General features: G+C 39.0%; 1 protein-coding gene across 4 annotated transcripts in view; it reads right to left on the bottom strand.

Moving 5' to 3' along the window:
• The window catches only part of dlg3 (discs, large homolog 3 (Drosophila)), a 97,121-nt gene extending 84,903 nt beyond the window's left edge, over positions 1–12,218 (bottom strand). The window contains exons 1-3 of one of the 4 annotated variants that reach the window (XM_051859742.1): positions 11,889–12,218; positions 10,760–10,891; positions 1,251–1,336 (exon numbers count right to left, since the gene is read on the bottom strand). In XM_051859742.1, coding sequence (XP_051715702.1) covers positions 1,251–1,336; positions 10,760–10,891; positions 11,889–11,904 — 234 coding nt within the window. In that variant the 5' untranslated portion in view covers positions 11,905–12,218. Of the gene's footprint in view, positions 1–1,250; positions 1,337–10,759; positions 10,892–11,538; positions 11,658–11,888 lie in introns of those variants that run through there. The other 3 variants (XM_051859752.1, XM_051859753.1, XM_051859756.1) reach the window with 3 other exon arrangements.
• Between the last annotated feature and the right edge of the window lie 3,013 nt (positions 12,219–15,231).

The raw sequence follows: 15,231 nt of genomic DNA, 5'->3' as shown, positions 1-15,231 counted from the left end.
GTGAAATACTCTTAGATTTCTGTCATCTGTACTAACATATCCATCCAGTGCATTCTTGCGATTACTGACATCTTTAGAGTACATTCTAAATTTGAGTTCAGACTTAGTTCATGGGTCTTAAAAACACATTACCATTACATAATTGTTGTGCAGGGTTTTCAGCTATTTCAAGATATAAAACTATATTTTGGATGTAAAATTTTACCCTGATATTCTAGCCTAATTTTCTAATCTCACTAAACACTGTACGCTTAAAAGAAGCTATAGAAATTGCTTTCTTCCCTGTTTAAATAAAAAAAAAAGAGTTTAGACCTGCACAAGTTTCCTTGATGGTTCAGAGTAGTTACAGATGGATTGGTGCTGCTCACCAGCAAACTAAGTTTGTGAAGCTGTCTGCTACACCAAAAAAAAAAAAAAAAAAAGAAAGAAAATTTAATTTACACCAAAAAAATTGTAATAATGCCACAGAAATCAGACAAAAATTCAGCCCAATTTTGGATCATCTGAAACTATGAAGAGGATGGAAAACTTCATTCTACCATCTTTTAAAACATCAGTCACAGGGTGCTGCTGTACTGGACGAGTAGAGGCTATTTTAGTCAAACCCAAGTGTATGTTTGTGTGTACCCTCAGAGAGACCACAGAGTGATCCTCCCTCACTGCAGTCGCTTTTAACAGAATCCAGACAGAAGTTGAGGTTATTTTTTGTACTTTCCCTATAAATACTTTGTATGGTCACATGATTGCAGACACTTGTAACGAAAGGTCCTGGTGACATCATCACACAGCCCACTGAGGAGCACTTGGTGTTATCACTGCAGTGCTTTCTAGATATGACTAATGTTCTGTAGTGTCTGTAACTTCCACATGCTCTCTCTTTCATTTTCCCCTCTTATTTCTATTTTTTTTCCCAGTATTTCTCTGTAAACTTCCCTTCAGCTTTTTCTAAACCTTTGTCTGTGCTAATCACTTTTATTGGTGATAAATGCACCATAAAAGTATCATAAAAATGGTCCATATGACCTTTGTCTACAAAATTAACAGGCTAAATTTAAAAATGTTCACTGATAATCTTCACCTGCTGTGAGCTGTTAACTGCTTTAACTGGATCGAGTCAGTGACTTGAACTTGAGAACTAGAAAGATCAGACTTGTATACGGTAACAAAGATATCAGGGTTTGGAACGACATGAGGGTGAGTAAATAATGACATGTGATAAAATAAAGCTGCCCTTTCTCTGGGGCTCTTACCTCCCATGTGTCCACAGAGCTGCTGTCTTTAACTCCATTTTGTGCTGCATTCATTTGCAGGGTAACTTCGTAGCATTCCTGAATATCTGAGAATAATGGAATAGCGATGTCATTGAATGAATCCATTTAAATAATGCAGGTATTTACACTGAAATATGTAATACCTCCATTACATTTTTAGATTGATAGCAGATGTATGCAAGATTGCTTTTGGCACTATGATATTATTTGAATACGATTCTAAAGAAATTAAAAAAAATAATAATACAATTAAATTAAAATTTGTAGTATAAATAATGTTGGCATTCCAACATTAATGCTAAAGGATTAAATCACCCAAAAATGAAATTTCCCATTCACAATTGTTAACTACACGCCCTCATGTTGTTATAACCCTGTATAACTTACTTTCCAGAGTGAAACATCTTGTTAGCAGAATATCCAAATTTCTCTCTTTTACACAACGAAAGTGGATGGAGACCAAGGACTCCCAAAAGGACAAAGAGCAGCTTGAAAATACTATAAATTTCTCATATTGTGTTTCAGAGTATAAAGAAAGTCATATGCTTTTAGAGGACATGTACGGAGCATGATGAAAGAACATGATGATGATAAAAAAACATGAGATGGGAGGAAAAATTATGTTTCAATGCTTTTGAGTTCTCTCTAAAAACTTTTGAGTTCCCCCAAGAAACTTTGCGTTCGCTCGCAAAACTTTTGTATTTCCCAGAGAAACACTGTTTTGTGAGAGAATGCTAAAGCATTGAATATAATTTTTTCTCCTATCTCATATTTTTTTTCCATCACCATATCCACTTAGAGTCTCCATAGACATAAGAGCGAGCAAATGATGCCAGAATTGTCATTTTTGAGTGAACATCTCAGGTTACGTATGTAACGCGGTTTCCTGAGAGGGGAACGAGATCATGGCTTAATGCTATGTAATTGCCAGGAGAATGGCAGCCCGACGCGGCATCTCGTTCCCCTCTCAGGGAACCAGAGAAGTTCCTTTTTAAGTAGAACTCAACACCGCATTATGGCTTGATGCTATGGGAACTTTAATGCCAACATCGTCATGCCACTGGACAGTGCCTGCCCCACAAGGCTGTGTTCCTGCACAGACAATTGTAAGCATGGGCTGAGAGCAGATTAACTCTGAAGGACCTAAAACCCTGGGGTTGAATCCATATCCAGACTGTAGAACCTGATGAATGTGTGAGGAGACAACCAGCCTGCTGCAGCACAACATCTTGCAATGGTGCACCCCTAGCAAGAGCTCTGGAGACGCAACACTCTTAGTAGAGTGGGGCCTAACTAGAGTTAAAGCTATTCTGCACATCCTCATAGGAGAGGGAGATCGCATCCGTGATCCAGTGCAAGATGCGCTTTATGGTGAACGCATTCCTTCAATTGCTGGCCCCCAAAGCAGACCAGAGGCTGAGAGGACTTACGCCACTGTCCTGAGCGGTGGACGTAGATCTTGAAAGCACAGACCGGACTAACAAGTGCAGACTTTCTTTCTCTTGCATCTCATGAGGTGGAGGGAAGAAAGCCTGCAAAACAACTGGCTGACCAGAAATATATGGAATATACGGAATATAGTCCGGTCTAGGGTACAATAAATCTTTGACATCATCTGGAGCAAAGTCTAGGCAGGAAGAGGCAACTGACAGGGCCTGCAAATTTCCTACTCTCTTTAGCGAAGTCAATGTTAATAAGAGGGCCACCTTGAGGGTCAGCATTTTCTCTGAAACCAACACACCCAAGACCAATGCTAGGTCCAGGACAGAACTCACGACTAGGCCTCAGTTGTCTGGCACCATGCAAGAACTAAGACACCAGAGGATGTCTCCCAATGGAAACCCTTTTTAAAGCTTTTAAACCCCTTTTAAACTCAGTGCTGAACAACATATGATAGCCTCTCAGGAGTGGGAGGAAGATTTTCAGTGCTAGGAACACTGCCCTCATTTCTAGGCAATTTATGTCCCAGTAAAGATGAAGGTCCCCCCAAAACCCACTGGCTGGATGGCCATAGAGAACCGCACCTCATCACATGATGGAAGCGTCCATCGTTAGAGTCTTGCCACGGCAAGGTGCCCTTGTTCAGGAACCATGGCTCCTTCCAAAGTCAAAGAGAAGTATGTGGCGCATGACCCTTACAACCCTGGAGGGATGGATCAGAGGATGGAATCCCCTGCTCTTGAGCCAAAAGTGGAAAGGTATCATGTGCAGCAGGCCTAGTGATAGCAGCTGGCCACTGCTGCCAAGAGACGTAACAGCCTCTGAACTTTAAGAACTGAGAGCTCCTGACTTAGCTTGATATTTTTCATAACATTTAGGATAGATTCTACACGTGCAGGAGACAGCCGTGTCTGCATCACCAACTCTTTTGATGCATCCTTCAGATCTTCTATCACAAACCAGTCCTCAAATTGAATCAGCGAACTGGCAGGGATCAACCGAACTGGACGAATTTTCAAATCACTCTTGAGCAAAGATGGGGCGAATAGCCTGTTGGGCGCCTCTACCCCTTGAGTCACGGTTAGTGGCAGGGTGAGTGGAAACTCCTGCTGAGGGCCCAGGGGGAAGTCGGGAACACGATGTTGTAGTGTGCACAGACCTTCCCCAGGAGGGGACACCCTCAGAGGCCAGGGCTAGAGGAGATAGCAGATCTGAGATCCTGTGCCTGAGCACACTTCCCGGCCCTCTTATCTGTACGCATGGGGGCAGGGGGACACAGGCGCCATGCTGGCTTTCTGTTCTTCTCTCCTATCACTGTACCCTGACCTGGAGCGGCTGGTGGATGGTGCTGACTCCTGGAAACAGCGAGGGATTAATTCCCTGAATGCTGACTGCTTCTTAGCCTCCTGGTATCTGTCAACAACGGTGTTAACCGCGTCGCTGAACAGACCAGAAGGAACAGACCATCTCTTCCACCCTTGGCACCACACTATACCCCTGTTTGTGCATACCGACCACAGTAGAGTATGTCAAGGTGGCCTGCATATGCACTTGCGAGTATGGATAGATTATGGATTCTTCCAAGACCTAGACAGTCTGGGAAGAACAGTAGATAATGGCAGGAAGGTTGCTCTCAGCCAGATGTCAAACAGCGTCAACTAGTTTGGACTGTGTGACCTGTCTCTTTTCATCAAGCCACTCCAGGTTTAACTTGGCCACAGCACGAGTAACAATCTCGAGCAGCTCCTGACGCAACTGACTGATAGGACTGCTCACACATACGGCTTCTGAAGACAAACAAGCTGGCAACACGCTGGCATGGCGTTTATTGATGGTTTTGGTGACGTACTATGCTACGCCGCTAGGTACCACGCTCAGCCAAACCGCGACTGGTGTGTGTAAACACGTGCTTTAGACACCGGCTCACACCATAGCATCAAGCCATTACGCGCCGCTGAGTTCCACTCGAAAAAAGAACTACCCTTTAATGGTCCTGAACAATAGATTAGTAAGTCTTTAAGCCATGCCAAAAAGCACAGGTGCACAGTCTACACAAGTCAAGTGAGCAAGGTCAAGAGCAATGTCAACATTTGGCTCAACTTAAGCATCGTTCCCACTATTGTGGGTCTCTATAAATATCATCCAGGGGCCTCATCCAAAATTCCTGTCCATACTGGGTTTAGAGAGCCAGACCAATCACACTCACTTAGAGAGGCTTTTAACATGACTCGCTCATGACAGCAGAGTGCCTGCAGACATTAGATGAGGTAACAGTGGCTCTGGTGTTGAAAAGCTGTGAGCGATTTACACTAGTGCAAATCGGGACAATTGAAATAACGTTAAAATCATCAGTACACACTACAGCAGAGCTGTGGGATATAACTATTCAGAATAAAAACAGAACATAAGAAATTTGCTTAGATCACTCAAATCAAACAAGTGAAAAGGTTTTTGCAGTGGGAACTGCAGCAAATTGTTGGGCTTATCTAAAGGTACAACCACTGGACAAAAAAATCCCACAAGTCAAGTGGTTGGCTCCTCTTCTCTATACACAATGTTGTATATGCACATTCAAGTTGCAAAAGCAAGTAAATAAAAGCTGCGGACATATAATTACTATTGCTTGCCGAATTCCAGTCATTTTAATAGAAATCCACGAAATCTGGAGCTCCCAATACATCACTTGTGTTCAAATTTGTCATGCGAATTCACCATTTTGGCCTACACCAGACAATTGACCTGTTTTGCCCGGAATTTCGCTAATGTGACCACACCTCGAAATGTAAATGGAATGCAGCACTTTCAGTGTGTGATATACATTTCAAATTTTAACAGGGCGTGACGTTATTCACAGCTACGACATCCCTCTTCCGAGGTAACGTAACATTCCTCGTTGCAAAATAAGGTGGATAAATGAGTCATAGAATCATCCAAGCAAATGATTCAAATCACAAACTGATTAATTCAGGAATAAAACACAACTACTGTGTGTTGTGTTTTAATGTTATAACATTAAAAAAATCTTACCGTTCAAAAACTTTTGACCGGTAGTGTACATATATCTTCTGTGGAAGTTTCAGGGCCAAATTATTGCATTCGGTCCGAATGTGTTTTGGAGGAGGCATGGCTTTGGAAAGCACTCTGAAGCAAGGGTGGGATCATATGCTTTCAAAGCTAGCTGACTATTGCTAGCCTCTCTGAAATTGCCTACCCTAACTTCAAACCATCTCTTCCCCCCTTCAAACTAGAATGACTTGTTTCTTTACCCCACCCTTCTACCCTCTATATGTCTTACCTCATTACCTCTCAGGTCACTAACTGCCGTGGCCTGTGGTCACCAACATAGGGGCGACCAGCTGATGAGAATGGAGGGAGACAATACTGCTGATGTCACCCACACTCCCACACTGGCCCACAGCCTGAACTAACAACATAATGAGATGCTTGTTACCTCGCTGTGCCTTTGAAGCATAACACTCTTGGCCCCCTTTGCGCTGGAAGAAACGAGCAAGTCCTTTTTTTTAAGACGGAAGAAGAAAGAGCTACAAAGAAAAGCACTTTTTTGGAGAGATACGCAGTGAACTTAGACTGGCAGCACATGCGGACGGTGTACGTGTGTGTGTGGGGGCTGTTAGGGGCAGTAATGGAGTCCCACTGGGGTGCAGCGGGAAAGACAGTAGAAGAATGGGGCTATGTGACTCATCTGTGTCTGTGTGAGCCTGCGTGAGTGGGAGGAGAACAGTGTGTGGGAAGCGGTTTCATCGCCTGGCTGGCCAGAGCCAGATGAGAAAGTGAGAGAGCAGAGAAAAGTAAGAGAGCGACGGAGAAAGTAAACTAAAGCGAAGAGTCTTCTACTAAATGGTGCATGATTATAAAACATGCAGCTGTATGATGAATGGAAATGTGTAAGTGTGTCAGACGGAAACACCTTCTCGTTTAGTAAAGCTATCTTGAATTGCTTTGAAGATGTGTAAGTATGAATTGTCTTCATCAAGGAGACCTTTCCCCTCAAATGCATTATTGAGCGAAACATAGCAGGCAACATCATGATTATTCATATTTAGGGCTACTTTCTCTCAGCATTAAACCACATGGATGTAACAGATTGTTTGTGCACTAAAATCATTTTACAGCTGAATGTAGACAATTCGTTCTGTCAACAAGAACCGGTTCTGTATACAATCGGTTCTGTACACATTTATTTCAGACAAAGTCCTGGTTAAAAGATACTTTCCCCCCCCAAAAAAGCATTCCAGCAGAATGTTCCCAGATCCAAGTAAATCCTAAAAGACCACATAAATTCCTGGCCACTGAACAAAAAACACAAAGTCCCTTTACTTAACTGCACAGTCCTCTCCATAGAATCATTTTTACACTGAACAAAAAACACAAAGTCCCTTTACTTAACTGCACAGTCCTCTCCATAGAATCATTTTTACACAACTGCTCTCCTTTTCACTAGGTTTAACTCATTTCAATGTCAGTATTAAATTCACACATAATTTGATTTGTTAAAAACTGGGTGTTAAAACCAGACCTGAATCAGTTGCTTGCATATCAGTTTCTTCATTTATATTATATATGGTAAGTCATACTTCATCCTTTTTACAATAATTTAATGTACAAATTACACATATTATCTTGTTAAATCTAATAGAATTTTAACATATGGTCATTTACAATACATCTGCTGAGAATACCCCTTTTATCCTCTCATAGACCCACTATTATAAGTGACCCAGCTATAACATTTTACCATATATGTAATTATTGTGAAATTTTGTTTAAAACTATCAAAACACAGATCCTTGACAGACTTCCGTTCAAAGGTTTGGGGTCAGTATGATTTTTTAAAAGAAAAAAATAATTTTATTCAGCAAGTCTGCACTAAATTGATCAAAAGTGACATTTAAGACATTTATAATGTTACAAAAAAATCTTTCTTAATTTTACAATGAATGTTCTTTTAAACTTTCTATTCATGAAAGAATCCAGAACAACTGTTTTCAACATTGATAATACGAAATGTTTCTTGAGCAGCAAATCAGCATATTGGAATGATTTCTGAATGATCATGTGACACAGAAGACTGGAGTAATGATGCTGAAAATTCAGCTTTGACATCACAAGAATAAACTGAATTAAATAAATAGAAAACAGTTATTTTAAATTGTAGTAATATTTCACAATATTACTGTTTCCACTGTATTTTTACTCAATAACAATCTAGCCTTGGTGAGCATAACAGACGTCTTTCAAAATTATTTTAAAAATGTTACTCACTCCAAACCTTTCAACTGAAGTGAACATTACCAAAGTTTGCCTGATAAAAATGCAGACTACAAAAGTTGCTAAGGCAAGATTAACAATTTTAAGGTGCGGCTTAGTGAGGAACCAATTAGCAGGCTTTTACTCTAGGAGTTTTACATTGTTTTTCTATTAAAATTATGGAAAGTACAGTGTAATATTAGAAATGAGGTTAAAAAGTATTTGTTGTGAAGTGAAAGTGAAGACTTGTTACAGTATCTGAAAACTTTAGGAGGAACTACAGTTTTAGTTCTAGCAGGAACTAGTTCAACTTGAAAGTACTGGGGAATTATGGATTGTCATTTTTCCCCAGCAATGAAAATAGCTCTGCCTTGATATTGGGTCATATTTGGGCACAAAATCTGTGTGATCCCTAATCTGTGTGTTTGGAAACAAAGAGATGCGTGTGCAGTTAGGAAAACCTTTGTTCAAAATTGTGCAATCATGCAGACATCCAAACAAGCCCACAGTCGAATCTTCCTCCCTCCCACAGAGCATCACAGGACTGAGTAACAGCCTGATTGTATCCCCAATATATTCGATGATCACTTTTTCTTTGATGCCACATAAAACAAAAAGCGTCTAAGAACAATTCAATTATGTGAATGAACTATAAACCCAGTATTAAATACTATAAATTCTACACTATAATAATACAAAATATAATATAAAATAATAATATTCAAATATAAAATAATATAAGTATTAAACTTTGTGCTAATTTATCCATCCTTAATCCTCCTCATTTTTGCTAGAATCCATATCGTAATCCCTTTTTTAACTCTGGCCAACACCCAAGAGGCTGGAGAGATGATTGAAACCACATGTTGCTCAACTCAGCCTTACATGACCCCTCTCCACAGTACCTGAGAAAGAGAATGGGCCTGGGCCGTCCTGCTCAAAGCGCAACATTCTGCCTACTCTGAACTGAGGTCAGAAGGGAGTACAGCACTGCAGCCAAGAACTGTTTGTTTATCAATCTACCTACATGTTATCCCACATTCCCGCTAACGATCCAGCCTCTTTCTGGAATGTGTGGAATCCTTATCCGCTTACTGTGTCATGCCAGTTTCGAAATGGGACTCTTATGACTGATTCAAAGTGAGAGAAATAAGAGCATTTGCAACATCTGTCTGGCCTGCTGTAGTCAAACAGCTTTATTCCAGGCACAGAAAAGCACATATACCTAAATGCCAGTAGCATTTCAGAAAATTATCTAAAACCCTTTAGCCATAAATCACAAAGCTCACCACTATGAAACATAAATATGAATATTTAAGTAAATGACACTTTCTGTAATACCAGGGACATTATAATAAAAGGTAAATGCCCTCACCCAACTCCAAATGCCTTTTAACTAAAAAAAAATAACAATTTACACACTACCGTTCAAAAGTTTGGGGACTTTTTTAAAGTAAATTAATAATTGTATTTAGGATGCTTTGGACTGTTCAAAAATGACAGTAAAGACTTTATATACAAAACATTTCAATAAATGCTGTTCATCAAAATTTTGTTTCATCAGTTTCCAAAAAAAAATAAAAAATAAAAAAATACAAATTAAGCAGCACAACTGTTTTCAACAGTGATAATAAGAAGAAATCCTTCTTGAGCTGCAAGTCAGTATATTAGAATGATTTCTGAAGGATCATGTGACACTGAAGACTGGAGTAATGACTATAAAATTTACCCTATAACTATAAAATGTTGTAATTTTCTATGCCAACTCTTTATAGAATGACCAACACAGCATAACAATATTACATTTACTACATAATAAGCCTATGCCCAACAGCATATGAGAAAACCCATGAGTTAAGATCAGGGGAAACCTGTCCCTCTCCTCACTACAGTCCCATGGCAACATGGTCACGGCCCCTGTGGTCCTACTCTTCTGCATCACAGCAACAGCAGCAGGCAGGCCTCATTAAAGCCTCGGCCTGGTAATTAAAATAACCACTCAACCATTTCATGATGCGACTAATTTGTTTCCTTCGCAGCACAAAAACTAAAAATAAGTTAGGAAATCTCTTATTTTAGTTAGATACATCTTGCATTACAGTGATATCCATTATTACTTATTCTGATAATATGATAAAAACAAACCCACAGCATTAATACATTTGTTGGGGTTGTGAAAGTCTGCCTCATTGTGAAACATAAGAACAGTAGTACAAACGTTGGTAAACATTTTGAAATTTACTGTATAAGCCGAGTTCTTAAATCCATGCAAAAGATCAAGCCATTGAAGACAACAGCATTGACTCATTTAATAAGACATAAACAGACAACCTTTTGTTTTTATACTGAAAGAAGCTATTTATGTGACTTAATTTAAGAAATCAAAACTTGGTTAATGTCACATGTACATGAGTGTAAAAGATGAGGAAAGTTCCAATGGGTCTGATTAACAAAACAAAATAACTTGTAAAAGTCACAGAAAGATTCATTTGTAAGGTAGTGTCAATAATGTATTAGTTTACTGGGTAAAACTATTAATCCTAATTGTTAATGTAAAGGAGGACATTAACGCAATTGGTCCACGGATAAAAAACAAAATGCACCATATAGATAAACATCAGCAGTGTTTAGTAAAGCTGAACGCACTGTAACACAGGCTTCTTGGAACAATTTTGCTCAGCATGGAATGTGCTGGAATCAAGTGGTACGGCCCTAAATAATGACAGTTAATCATTATTTTTTTTTAGATCCATTACAGTTTACACAGAAACAAACCTCACCCAGCAGAGCCTGAAATAGATGACTGCCAAAGATGGTGGAGACCTTTTCCACGCTGGTCTTCAGGGCCTGCTCCTCTGGGCTAGTCAAACTTGCCTGGTACTGTTTCAGTAGCCCGACTGCTCTTTTAGTATCTGAAATAAAATTCAGTATTTAAGTACAACTCCTACTCATTTTAATGTCTTTCCTCTATTACCTATATTCTCCTTGTGACAGTCTGAAGACATTTTTAGATGTTCAAACTGTGCGTCTAATTCTTCGCACAATGCTAGACACTTGAAATCTGACATTACTTGCCTATAATTATAAGAAGCCCTCGAAGGGGTGTGTAGCCAGATGTTCGACTCAACCAGGGCCGTCTAAAAACAATTAAAAGCTAAAAAATAAATTCATGATTTAGCCTTATGTAGTAGCTTATATGTTGTATAGTGGGTAATTCTTGTGACATACAAAAATATTTGGACACTTAAGTTACACTTAAAATGCATTAGATAACAAATAACGCTTGAATTTAGTTAGCCATTTTCACAGCTAAATAGTTTGATTTCCCCTCAAGTTCACACAGGTAGTTCATCACATTAACATTGGACATGAAAGCGCATCTATAGTGAAATGTCTACTGTTGTATACAATGAACAGTGCAATATATGAGTTTTATTTAAAAGCTAACAAACTTGTTAAAAGCACTGAATAGGGTGCTTGTGCATTATTTTTCTTAAATGCTTATTAGTTTTTTGGCATGTAATGCATTAATATTGATAGATTTTTAAGTATAAAATACTTTTTGGGGGTGTCACTCTTTGGAAAGCTTCAGGTGCTTGTTCAAGGGAAGAGGAGGTTCCACATTAACATCAGCTTGTGATGGATGGGTTAAACGGTCATGGTGTCGACTATACACTTGACATTCGTTGAGCTTCTGTAAAGAATAGCGGGTTTTTATTAAAAGTTACAGAATACCACTTCAGACTATTGCTTCCTGTTTCCCATGGGGGTTTAAAAGAAATTCCTACTTGAAAATACACATATCGACACCAAGAAAAAGTTTAAAAGAATTAAAGTCACTGTCATATCGTCATAATAAGGTATCGGCGACTAATAATGGCTAAATTTGACTGTTTTTACAGAACTTACCATATTTATGGACCATGATGTGACGAAAACTTGTCCTGTAAATCCTCTTAAAACGTTTCGACTAGCTAGTTCTCCAAACAAATTAGCTAATAGCGCTTTACAATCCTTCTCGGGACCAGCTGTCCCTCTCTTGTTGTCTCCGAGCAGTCTTTTAAAAGTTTTGCCGTAATTTTTCCACAGTGACGATATTGTTTCTTTGGGAAGTTCTAGTATTGAAGACGGGAATAAGTTACTGCAGTTGGCAGGAGATGCCTGTTGTGGTAGTAGTGAGAGTGTGGAGCGCCGTTGCTTCCCGTTATCTGCTTTAGCTCCTGCATTGGGAAGTTTTGAGGGGAACTGGAGGGCGGTCTGCAGTAACAGGGTCTTACTCATCCTTCATCCAAATGTAAACTGTGAATAAATAATAATTTATTAACGAGCGTGTCTTTATGGTGGAAAAACATGCAGCTTTATTGTATAACGGCGAACGCCAATCATATGTGTGAACTAGGAAAGAAGAAAGAAAGAGAAAAAAATGGGTTATAAATGATCACATTAAATATACCTGAAATCTATTTCGTCAGTATTTCGGAAAACACCCTGTTTGTCATGCAAGGATGGCCATGGACATTATTATTCCGAAGTGTCGTATGCCACCTACTGGAGAAAGATTGAATCTGCTTCAAGGCGTTCTGTAGTTGCAAAACAATTGGCCCTTTTTTAGCAATAAGCACTTTTTTTGGAAAGGGGGAAAACATGATATCAATTAACAGCGTGATTAGGCACGAGTTTCTCCACACACAAAAAATAATAATAATAAATAAAAGCTTTTTAAGCCGGTGTTTTCTCTCGTCTCTATGAATGCTTTAGGCAAAAGAAAATCCCGGAGTGGAGTTCATCTGTTCCGTCGCTCCGCTCCACACATATACGTAGATCCAGACGTTTAGTCTGTGCGTTGATTGGTGACACGAAGCTTGACGTTTGCTTTGAGACTGTATAATGAGATTGTATTTGTTCTATAATATAATGTAGGTAGACTTAATTGAAACATTTCCTTTATTACATTTCATCATACAAATAGAACGATTCAGTTACGGAACAGCAACAAGGAATTCACATTTAAAGCAAGTATTAAAGTATGGCATACACTGGAAACTGGGTTGGTTGGCCAACTTTTTATCATTTGAAGAAGATATCATATATTAAATGTCAAAATATTTTCTTTTTTTTAAAAATCACGACTGAAGTTATGTTGTGCACTTTTGCCAACAGGGACTTGGTTGGCATATTGTAAAAGACTACATTTTTAGAGGGGCACAACAAATGGCAATGTAAACATTTATTTTAAACCAAACTAACACCACTTAACACAAATATGCTGGATATTATTTTATGATTAATATAATTTATGAAATATTACTAATTTTCACTATTATGGAGAAGGTTATTAAAAATGTAGATGTTGTTTTGCTTCTTAATTTGCCTGCTTTTATAATGCCATCCTGAAATTCACATATTGATTGACAAATACCTTGCACTTATATATGTTAGCAGATTTGCATAATTTGTCACATTTGTTGTTGTACAAGTTTTAGTTTTAATTTTTACAAGTTTTAATTTTTGCTTTGACATAGATAGTCAAACCAAAATTTATTCAGACACCTTGAACATTTCATTCATTAATACAGTTTATTCACTATAGTTTCAAAAAAATGGTAATAAAATATGACACGATCTCAGAGTTAAACTGTGTCAGAAAAAAAATAATCTTAATTATGTCAGATAACACTTAAGAAAAACATGGTCAGGTCAAAGTGTCTGAATAATTTTTGGTCCCAATTTTTTATCAGTTTTACTGGTAGTCCACTATGCAGAATTTTTGGGTATAATATGTCACAGTTTACTTTATTTTGTTATCCTCACTTACATAAATGAACTATAGTGTCCTGCACCCACTAGTAAAAATATATCAAAAATATCAAAAATGTCTGAATAATTTTTGGTTTGACTGTAATTGGTAGAATCAATGAATGTGGGACAGGAGGGCAAACATTCATTTTTATGACCTCAAAATGACTGTACCAGTCAACTCTTATAGCCAACCAGCCTTGATCTCCCATACATTTTGAAACACACACACACACACATACACACACACACACACAATACAGATAAACTTACACAAATTATTTCTGAATTTGTCTTAAATGACCATATTTACCAAAATATCAATAAAAAAGTGAAAAAATCTTTAAAAAAAAATTTTTTTTAAATGTGTATATATATATATATATATATATATATACCATATTGCCGAAAGTATTGGGACACCCCTCCAAATCATTGAATTCAGGTGTTTCAATCACTTCCATGGCCGCAGGTGTATAAAATCTACAAACATTTGTGAAAGAATGGGTTGCTCTCAGGAGCTCAGTGAATTCAAGCGTGGTACCGTGATAGGTTGCCACCTGTGCAATAAGTCCATTCATGAAATTTCCTTACTACTAAATATTCCACAGTCAACTGTTAGTGGTATCATAACAAAGTGGAAGCAATTGGGAACAACAGCAACTCAGCCACGAAGTGGTAGGCCACGTAAAATCACAGAGCAGGGTCAGTGCATGCTGAGGCACAACTTTCTGCAGAGTCAACAGCTACAGACCTCCAAACTTCGTGTGGCCTTCAGATTAGCTCAAGAACAGTGCGTAGAGAGCTTCATGAAATGGGTTTCCATGGCTGAGCAGCTGCATCCAAGCCTTACATCACCAAGTGCAATGCAAAGCGTCAGATGCAGTGGTGTAAAGCACACCGCCACTGGACTCTAGAGCAGTGGAGACGTGTTCTCTGGAGTGACGAATCACGCTTCTCTGTCTGGCAATCCGATGGACCAGTCTGGGTTTGGTGGTTGCCAGGAGAACGGTACTTGCCTGACTGCATTGTGCCAAGTGTAAAGTTTGGTGGAGGGGGGATTATGGTGTGGGGTTGTTTTTCAGGGGTTGGGCTTGGCCCCTTAGTTCCAGTGAAAGGAACTTTTAATGATTCAGCATACCAAGACATTTTGGACAATTTCATGCTCCCAACTTTGTGGGAACAGTTTGGGAATGGCCCCTTCCTTTTCCTACATGACTGCGCACCAGTGCTCAAAGCAAGGTCCATAAAGACATGGTACATGGTGTGGAGGAACTTGACTGGCCTGCACAGAGTCCTGACCTCAACCCGATAGAACACCTTTGGGATGAATTAGAGCGGAGACTGTGAGCCAGGCCTTCTCGCCAACATCACTGCCTGACCTCACAAATGCGCTTCTAGAAGAATGGTCAAAAATTCCCATAAATACACTCCTAAACCTTGTGGAAAGCCTTCC

Source organism: Ctenopharyngodon idella, chromosome 14, assembly GCF_019924925.1.
Source record: "Ctenopharyngodon idella isolate HZGC_01 chromosome 14, HZGC01, whole genome shotgun sequence".
Taxonomy (NCBI): Eukaryota; Metazoa; Chordata; class Actinopteri; order Cypriniformes; family Xenocyprididae; genus Ctenopharyngodon; species Ctenopharyngodon idella.
This window is presented reverse-complemented; position numbering and strand designations above follow the sequence as displayed.